The sequence below is a fragment of the Neovison vison genome, chromosome 14, assembly GCF_020171115.1.
Source record: "Neovison vison isolate M4711 chromosome 14, ASM_NN_V1, whole genome shotgun sequence".
Classification (NCBI taxonomy): domain Eukaryota; kingdom Metazoa; phylum Chordata; class Mammalia; order Carnivora; family Mustelidae; genus Neogale; species Neogale vison.
Window position 1 is genome coordinate 6379043 of NC_058104.1, and position 8715 is coordinate 6387757.

Here is an 8715-nt window from a genome sequence, read left to right on the forward strand (position 1 = left end):
TATGGAGCTTGTTTCCTTTATGCTAACAGCTTTTAGTCTGCCCTTTCAATTTCATGTAGGTCTGTAATCCTTTTAATTGTGTTTTTGTGTGGTGTGAGGCAGGGATCCGGTTTCATCCCCCCCACCCAACACCGCGCATTATCTTAGCCCTTCCCCTATTGCTAACGCGAAGTATTGGCATCTAGTAGTGCAAATCCCTGTGCCTTTTACTTTTGAAAGACCATGTTGGCTCTTAGCTCTTGACACCTCCATGCCAATTTTAGAATCCATTTTGCAAGTTCCATAAACAGATTAGAATTCTTTCAGCTGCCTTTATTTTCTAGTTCAGTTTGGAGGTAACTGACAGATGCTGAGTTTTCCCACCTTTGAACATGAAATCAGTTTTCAGATATTCAGGGCCTCTTTTAGTATCTTTTCACTTAAGTTTTATGATTTTCTCCAGTCTTACACATCTTTTGCTGACATAGATCAATCTCATAGAAATTTGTGTTTTGATCTATATCCAGTATATTATATCCAATAGTCTTGTTAGACTTGCTTACTATAACTCATCCACAGTGATTGATTGATTATTTATTTATTTATTACTGTGTAAACTAATTTCATGTATCACAGCTTTGTCTTTTGGCCTTTTGGGGCTGATAGGATCACCATTAAGATGTCCTCTGTCAAGAGACACCTGGGTGGCTCAGTTGGTTAAGCTGCTGCATTGGCTTGGGTCATGATCCCAGGGTCCTGGGATCGAGTCCCACATCGGACTCCTTGCTCAGCAAAGAGCCTGCTTCTCTGCCTGCTTGTGCTCGCTCGCTCTCTGACAAACTGATTAATTTAAAAAAAAAAAAGATGTCCTGTGTCCCTTTGCAGCTGGTCCCTTCCACCCATCCCCAAGTGCACAAGGACCTTTTCTGTCACTCTAGTTTTGCCTTTCTCAGAATGTCCTATACATGGAATCCTACGATATGCAGGATCGTGTTGCATTTTCTTTTACTCACTAAGATGCATCCAGGTTACGAGGATACTTGCTTCATTCGTAAGTGTATGATCTTCAGTGTCAGTATATCTTGCTCAAGCAAGCTTCAGATTCTCAGATCTGAGGGCCTTGTCCCACGGGACTGCCTCTGCCTTCCCACTTTCAGAGCCTCCCATCAGCATTGGGCCCCCTTGCTCTCATTTTGCATCTCCAACCTCTCATTCATACCTCTAGGTCTGCTTTTCGTGCTACAATTTGGATAGTTCTTGAGATGTGTTTACTAGTTAACTAGTAACTACTAGTTTACTACTACTAGCTTACTAAACTACTAGTTTACTAGTTAACTAGTTATTAGATTCTTCAGTGCTTATGATGATGTTAAAACTGTTACCTTATGATGGAATCTTCCTATACAAAAATTAAAAATTCGAACCGAAGTAAAGAGAATAGTATAATAAGCCACCATTTCATCAGCTTCAGTCATTTTGTTAACTTGACCAATCTTCATGTACCCCACCGTACACCCCCCGTAGATCCCCATGGCTGGAGTGCTTTGAAGCAAATGAGACCTGTCATTTCATCTGTAGCTGTCCTAATATGTGTGTAAAGCATAGAGCACTTAAAATTTGATTCCAGTATGTTTTCCCAAATATCTTATGTTTTACAGTAGATTTCTTTAAATTCCAAACAGGGTTCTCGGATTGGATACAGTGCATTTGTCTTGGAACTGTATTTTTGTTTTTAAATCAAATTTAATGGCATGTGTACAGGGGATCCATAGATATGGAAGTTCTGTAATTCTCCTCTAATGTATAGATAGTTCAGTTCCCTCTTTATTTCTGAAACCAGGTTAGTTCTGGAAAATCCACATTCTGGATTTCTCTTGGATAGTCACTATGTCATTTAACATGTTCCTCTGTCCTGCTGGCTGATGTCCTAGAAAATGGTAATCATGTCTAGGGATTTGATCGATTCAGGGTTGGTTTGTTTTTTTAAGATTTTATTTCTCTGACAGAGAGACCGCGAGAGAGGGAACACAAGCAGGGGGAGTGGGAGAGGGAGAAGCAGGCTTCCCACCAAGCAGGGAGCCTGATGCAGGGCTCGATCCCAGGACCCTGGGATTATGACCAGAGCCGGAGGCAGATGCTTAACAACCCGCCACCCAGGCGCCCCTCAGGGTCAATTTTTTGACAACAGTATGTGGTGGCCATGGTGTGTGGTTCCTGCCGCACCGTGGAGGGAGGCACGTCTGCTGGGCTCTGTGACGTCGGCAGTCCTAATTGAAAGATACGTGTTCTAGTAGAGGCTGCAAAATGCTGATAGTCTGTCATTCTTTCTGCATTCAGTAGCTGAAGGTCAGCAAGTACTTTTCTTCCCAAGAAGTCGGTCACTCTGGTCTGTTATTTCTCACTGCGTAAGCTGGAGACACATGAATGCGTGAGTCTTTCCCTTTCTTTAGCCGCGTTCTGAGTAGTGGATTGGTGTTCCAGCAGCCTCCAGAGGCGGACAGGAATTGTTTTCAACTGTCTCAGTCCCTTGCAGTTTCGCTTTCGTGTTCACACTGTCTTGTCTTTGGCCCGCGGGAATCCCTTCCGACTAGGCTTCTCACCCGGACACGAGGCTGGGGGTCTGACGGTTGGCTGTGCCGGTACGCGGGCTCCACCATTTCTCCACACGGTGTTGGCTGTTCCGAGTGGGAAATGGCATTTAGAGACTATAAGCCAGACACCAGGTGTCTCCTCCGCACCAGGCAGGTCACGGTTTCTAGGCCTTTCCTACGGGTTGAGGTCGGAAACAGTCGTTACTTCAAAGAGAAAATGTGTCTTTAGTTCACGTTGACACTTTCAACTTAAAGATCAGGGTTTTTACTGAAATTACGTGATTACATACTTGGTGTTTAATCTGCCCACCCAGCCACGCGTGTGCACACGTGTGCACGGCCGGGGGCCAGTTTCAGGATGACTGCTGCAGGCAGTGCGGGGTCTGTTTGCAGCTGCTTTAGTTCTCATGTGATAGCCCCGCTAGGGACGTGCAGCCACGTTTCTGTTGCTGCCGTCACTTGATGTAATTCTTCTGGTAGTAGCACTGTTGGGCTTGTTTGTTTCATTTGGCTTTTGATTTTAGGAATTGCTTTTGTTTTCATTTTTACGGTTCTATAAAACAATGACATGGTTCCACAGGCAACTCTATAAACAAGGTACACTCAGAAATCTCCCTTTCTCGGGGCCCCTGGGTGGCTCAGATGGCTAAGCGGCCGCCTTCGGCTCAGGCCATGATCCCAGCGTCCTGGGATCGAGTCCCACATCGGGCTCCTTGCTCGGCAGGGAGCCTGCTTCTCCCTCTGCCTTTGCCTGCCATTCTGTCTGCCTGTGCTCACTCTCTCTCCCTCTCTCTGACAAATAAATCTTTAAAAAAAAAAAAAAAAAGAAAAGAAGTAGTAATCTCCCTTTCTCTGTCCTTCCCTCAAGTAGGTATTGGGTTTTGACTAAGCTTTCCATTATCCTCACTTAGTTCTATGTGAGAGCAAGTGTTTGTACCTTTGCATCCCTCCGCCTCCTGGGTAAAGGCAGCGTCCGCCTGACACTCTGTGTGTCGGGCTCTTCTGACTTGGCCACACATCCCGAGGTCGCCCCACAGGGCAGAGGGCAGCCGTGAAGGACTCGGTGCTCTGCGGGCGGGCCATGGTTTGTGCCCCGAACTGTTCTCCACAAACAGCCCTTCGCGTTCCCAGCCTCTGCTGTGGCGAGCAGCGACAGCTGCGGTGAAGAGCCTTTTGCCTCTTTCTACCGCCGGCCCAGCGCGTCTCTGGAGTCCCCCGAGCGGGGCTGTTGGGTCACAGGACAGGAGCACAGGCGTGATCTGCTGTCTTGATCGGCCTGTGGAGGTTGTGGCTTTCCTAGAATCTGGCAGATAAGTTGCTCTGATCAGAGTATGTCTGCTTTACTTCTCATCCCTTTTAAAGGGAAGAGAACAGCTTTATTCTCTGGAAACTTTCCTCACTGACCTGGCAGAGTAATTTGATTTCTCTTTGGAGTTCTTTGTGGGCAGTATAATCCTGAAACCTCCCTAATTTCTATTTTTCTGAAATTCCAGCAAATCCCTTTACGAATACTCTAAGACCTTCATCGTGTCACTCGTCCTCGGCAAGGATGTCATTCCCCGGTGAGTCCGCTGGATGCTTCGTCTGGGCTCGGGGCGGCCGAGACACCGAGTACTGAGCCTCCATCTGGTCTTTTGCCGAACAGGTTAAGTGTGACTAACCTGGAAGACCTGAAGAAGAGAATTTTGCGAGTGATCGCACACTGCAACAAGCCCAAGGTAAGTGGGGGCCTGGGAGCGCATCTGCGGGGGGCTGAGGCTGGGCGGGCCACAGGGAGGTGCTTCCAGCTCCCGAGCCTCTTCGACCAGGGCCTGGGATGCTGTTGCCTGGAGCACTTTGCCCTCCGTGCGGACTTGGGCCTGGCGTCCCACAGGCGATGCCGAAGGCGGCACGCGCTCGGTCGGTCACGGGATGCCACAGTGAGAAGCCTCCAGTAGAACCTTCCCTGTCCTAGCAAGGGGACTTGCTGTCTGTTGTACTTTGTTGGCCTGTCTTGTGACCAACAGTATTTTGATGCTTTTGGTCCCAACGCTAAGAAAACAGATCTGCCAAACAGAGCTTAAGAAGTCCAAGTGCAGGTATACCGGGGACTGCCGCGGTCGTTAACAGCGGTGGCCGGAGGTTGTGTTTACCACCAGAGAAAGACAGCCACGGCGTAGTGAAAGGTTTTTTAAAGGGCAGGTTTAGAAATGATTCTGCGAGGACAGATCCCCTAAGGCAGTGGGTATGAAGTTTTTAGAAGGGATTTTCACTTTTCAACCGGTTTTCTGACATTTTTGGTTGTTGCTCCTCAAAAAAATTTATTTAAAATAAGCTTCTCCTTACCAACTGCTCCCCGCTCAGAGGTCTAAAAAAAAATTAATGAGTGTCATTAAGGTAAAGAGTAAAGCTGGTTGGCAGGACTGTCTGAGAAGAATGAGGATGATTTTCCTCAGAGTCAGCAGGGTTTGGTTTCTCCGTTCTGCTTCCTGTTTGATGTGGTTTCACGGCCCAGGGAGTTGAGGCCCCTGACATTCCCGCCCGCAAGATCCAGGATTTAGAGAAATGGCCGGTCTGAGCTCTGAGGGTCATTGTCCCCCAGCACGAGGTTCAGGGGCTGAGGTCCGAGTGACCAGCAGGCTGCCTTCTCGGGTCTGTCCGCCAGTACCAGATCCTGCTGCACGGGTGCTGGTATGAGCTGTTCGGAGGAAGCCCGGAGAACTTTCCCACGGAGCTGGACGGGGGCACCCAGGGAGACCTGACGCAGCCGCTTCTGGGGGAGCAGAGCCTCCTGTCGCACGGGTCCCCGACCTACAGCTTCTCCAGTGACTCCCCCTTGGAGTCCCCCACCAAGTACCCCCCTCTCTACCCTCCCGGCAGAATCATCCACCTGGAGGAAGAAGGCACTGCAGGGAGGTGAGTGCGGGCAGCGCGGGCACGGAGCTGCCGGGGCTCGGTCCACGCAGATCGTAAACGCACAGGTTTCAGCCTAAAGGGCCGCTCGGCTCGTTCACCTCTGTCTTTCCCAGGTTTTGCCGTTCTGCTGCTCGGTACAGCGCGAGGTGGTCCCACGAATCACAGTTCAGCAAAATACTCATCGGCCCCAAGATGCTGACAGACCACATGCCGGACATCCTGATGAAAGCCTTGGACAGCGTGGTGTCGGGCCGGGCCGGCTACGCTTTCTGCCCCGCTGGAGGCGGCTCGAACGTGGATGTGGTGTAACCGGGGCTCACGCAAGCTGCTGAAGGACGACCGGCTCCCGCTTCTGTTCTTGACCGACAAAATCAGAGAGATTCCCATGATGCCGGAACCTCGGATGTCCACTGGTAGGAACTGGATGGTCCTCTGAACCACGGGCTCATTTGGGAAGTCGTTCTGATCCCAGTATTAGCAGAGCCGGTTGTCAGGAGAGCACGGAGAGGATGGGACTCACACGGGAAGCTTCGGGAACCTCCAGGGTGTTTCCTTAGTGATCTGAGAACTGTCCCAGGAAAGGGTGGGAATCCAAGACCAGGTTCAGATGCGTTCCCACCTCTGCTGCCACCTTTTCACTGACGGGGTCTTCAGAGTCTTAGCACTGTTGAGGGGAGTCTGAACCAGGGATAGAGATGTGCAGTTTACGTTGCAGACGGGATTTTCCTGGCTGCACACACTCGTGTACTCCATTGTCAGGGCGCACACAGGCTTTTTCCCGGGTGGCCCCGAGGTCGGGCTGGGAATTGGGACCCCTGCCCCTGAGCGCGCCAGTCTCCACATCAAGCTGACTGCTTCATTTGCACATGATATACTGGCTTTTGGAGGTCAGCCAGTGGATTCAGAGGGAGTTAATAAAGCACTTACATGTGTCATTCGTGTCTGGACAGTGATGTACTCATCCACTGGATGTTTCCAAGGAGGTCTGTTTTATTGGCTGGTTGTATAGCAATCCTGTTTTAAAAGTTTTGTCTACTGTAAACAACAAAAATGAAGCCTTAAGCTTTCTTGGAGCTCTGGGCTAAAGGGTGAAGATCACACAGGCGTCTGATTTAACCCTACCGAAGTGCCAGAAAATGACACTAAATCGATCTCCTTAAAAAGCAAAAATCCGTACGGATGGGGAAAGAAGAAAAGGAACGTGGGTTGACTAGAGGTAAACAGACTCCCAGGTGGAGGAAGGGCCCAGCTACCCTGGCTTACAACTCTGCCTTCCCCCCCCGAAGCGCAGCAGGGAATCCGGAAGTCTGGCCCGTGGTCTGCTCTGGGAGAGGGGCCCGGAGAGCAGGGCAGTGGGAGTCAAGGGGATGACGCGCCTCAGCTTCTCACACTTGGAGAAGATGCCAGATGACCCTGAAGATTGTCCAGGGCAACCTGACCTCTGGAGACCCCTCCCTCAGGGCCTCTCAGCCCTCACACCAATACCACCTTAGTCTCTGAGTACCTGCAAAGGCCATTTTTTAAAAAACTGATTGAAATGCGACAGTGTTCAGCTGCTACAAGTTTCATTTCTAAACACAATTCCTGTACGTTCCTAGTGGCAGAAAGCTCAAAGATCTTGGACACGCCTTGCCACCACCTGCGGTGCCCAGTTTCCAGTCTGCCTCCCCTTTCTTAAGATGTACTTATTTTAGAGCGAGCATGATGAGGAGGGGTGGAGGGAGAGAGAATCCCAAGCAGACCATGCTGAGCGTGGAACCTGACTCAGGGCCTCACTCCTAGGATCCTGAGATCGTGACGTGAGCCGAAACCAAGAGTCAGACCCTTAACCACCTGTACCCCCAGGCGCCCCTGCATTCTGCTTCTGCAGACTCTGGCCAAGGCCTGGCAGGCACACTTGGAACATGGGACTGGAACAGACTACTTAGATTTAGAGCTTGGGAACAGAGAAAGTGTCGCAACCACAAAACTGATGCCGAGACTGGAAAGTGGAGAATCAAGAATGCCTGGGAATTAGAAGCATGACAGGTGGAAGTGCAGAGCTTGTGGGTGGCACAGAGCTATGGCAGCACACGGAGCCCACCCGGCACAAAGGAGAAAAGCAGACCAGGACGTGCAAGCCAGTCCCACACGACAGAAATGGCCAAGGAGGACCCAAGAGAGCTGCCTTCCAAACTGAGGGGAACTGATCTCCACCCTGGGATTTCCAACCAGCCAGAAAAGACCAGGAGAGAACGAAGTTATTTTCAAAGACACAAGGGCTGAGAAACAGATTACCACACGCTTCTGTCTCGGGAAGCTCTTGGAGGTGGTGGTCAAGATGAGGCAAACCAAAAAGGAGTCGGGGCACCTGGCTGGCTCACTTGATCAAGTGTGTGACTCCTGACCTTAGGGTCGTGAGTTCGAGCCCCACACTGGCCATGGGGATTTATTCTAAAGATCAACAAACACATCAGGCAGTGGTGGCCCGAGGATTCTGAGACTTTAGGAAAATGAAAATCAGTGAAACACGTAATAAATGCCGACATCTTGAGAGATTTAGCCTGCAGATGGAGGTTCGCTTGAATCATGAAGCGCACAGGAAATGAAGCAAATCAAGTACAAATGATCCCTGACAAGAAACAAGAAGTTGTGCAGCCAGATTCTCTTATTCCAGGACTGAGCTAGGAATATTCACACGTTCACAGACGCTCAATAGCGACCCAAATCATTCTCTTGAGGGAATGGGAAACTGTTTGGCGGGGGGTGGAGGGGCTGCCATGCACAAGAGTATCTGTGGTAACAGCTGAAAATGAAAAATGCAACCAGCAATCAAGTGACTTAGCCAGACCCCCAGGTAGGGGAGGGGCTGGAGACTGAATCAGATAAACTGCCATTTAGTGAGTGGGACTGTGCAACAAAGCCTGGGGGATAAAACCCAAAAACGGGGTGGTGGGGGGTGGTGCGCAGCTTGCAGGTGGGTGAGCAGGTGGAGATTTGGGGAGGGGCTCCTGGAGAGGGCATGGAGGCTCCGTACCCCTCCCCCATACCTGGCCCTAGGCAGCTCTTCCATCCGGCTGTTCACTTTCTATCCTTTCGTAACAAACTGGTGATCTAATACGTTAAAAAAAAAAAAAAAAAAATCAGGCATATGGAGATAACAAAGATGAGTTAAAAGGACTCAGACTGGTTGCTTTTTAGAAAGGGTATGAAGGGAGAAGGCTGCTGTTTCTGTAGCAAGCCTTGAGAACTTCATGGTCTTTAAACTGCC

At 49.9% G+C, this 8715-nt stretch overlaps 1 protein-coding gene across 2 annotated transcripts in view; it reads left to right on the plus strand.

Annotated features, from left to right (window-relative positions):
* DAGLB (diacylglycerol lipase beta) overlaps positions 1–6400 on the plus strand; it is a 30163-nt gene extending 23763 nt beyond the window's left edge. For both annotated transcript variants that reach the window (XM_044233811.1, XM_044233812.1), the window contains 4 exons: positions 4064–4132; positions 4216–4288; positions 5215–5465; positions 5579–6400. In XM_044233811.1, the coding sequence (XP_044089746.1) occupies positions 4064–4132; positions 4216–4288; positions 5215–5465; positions 5579–5774 (589 nt within the window). In that variant the 3' untranslated portion in view covers positions 5775–6400. The remainder of the gene's footprint in view (positions 1–4063; positions 4133–4215; positions 4289–5214; positions 5466–5578) is intronic.
* The last annotated feature ends 2315 nt before the right edge of the window (positions 6401–8715 follow it).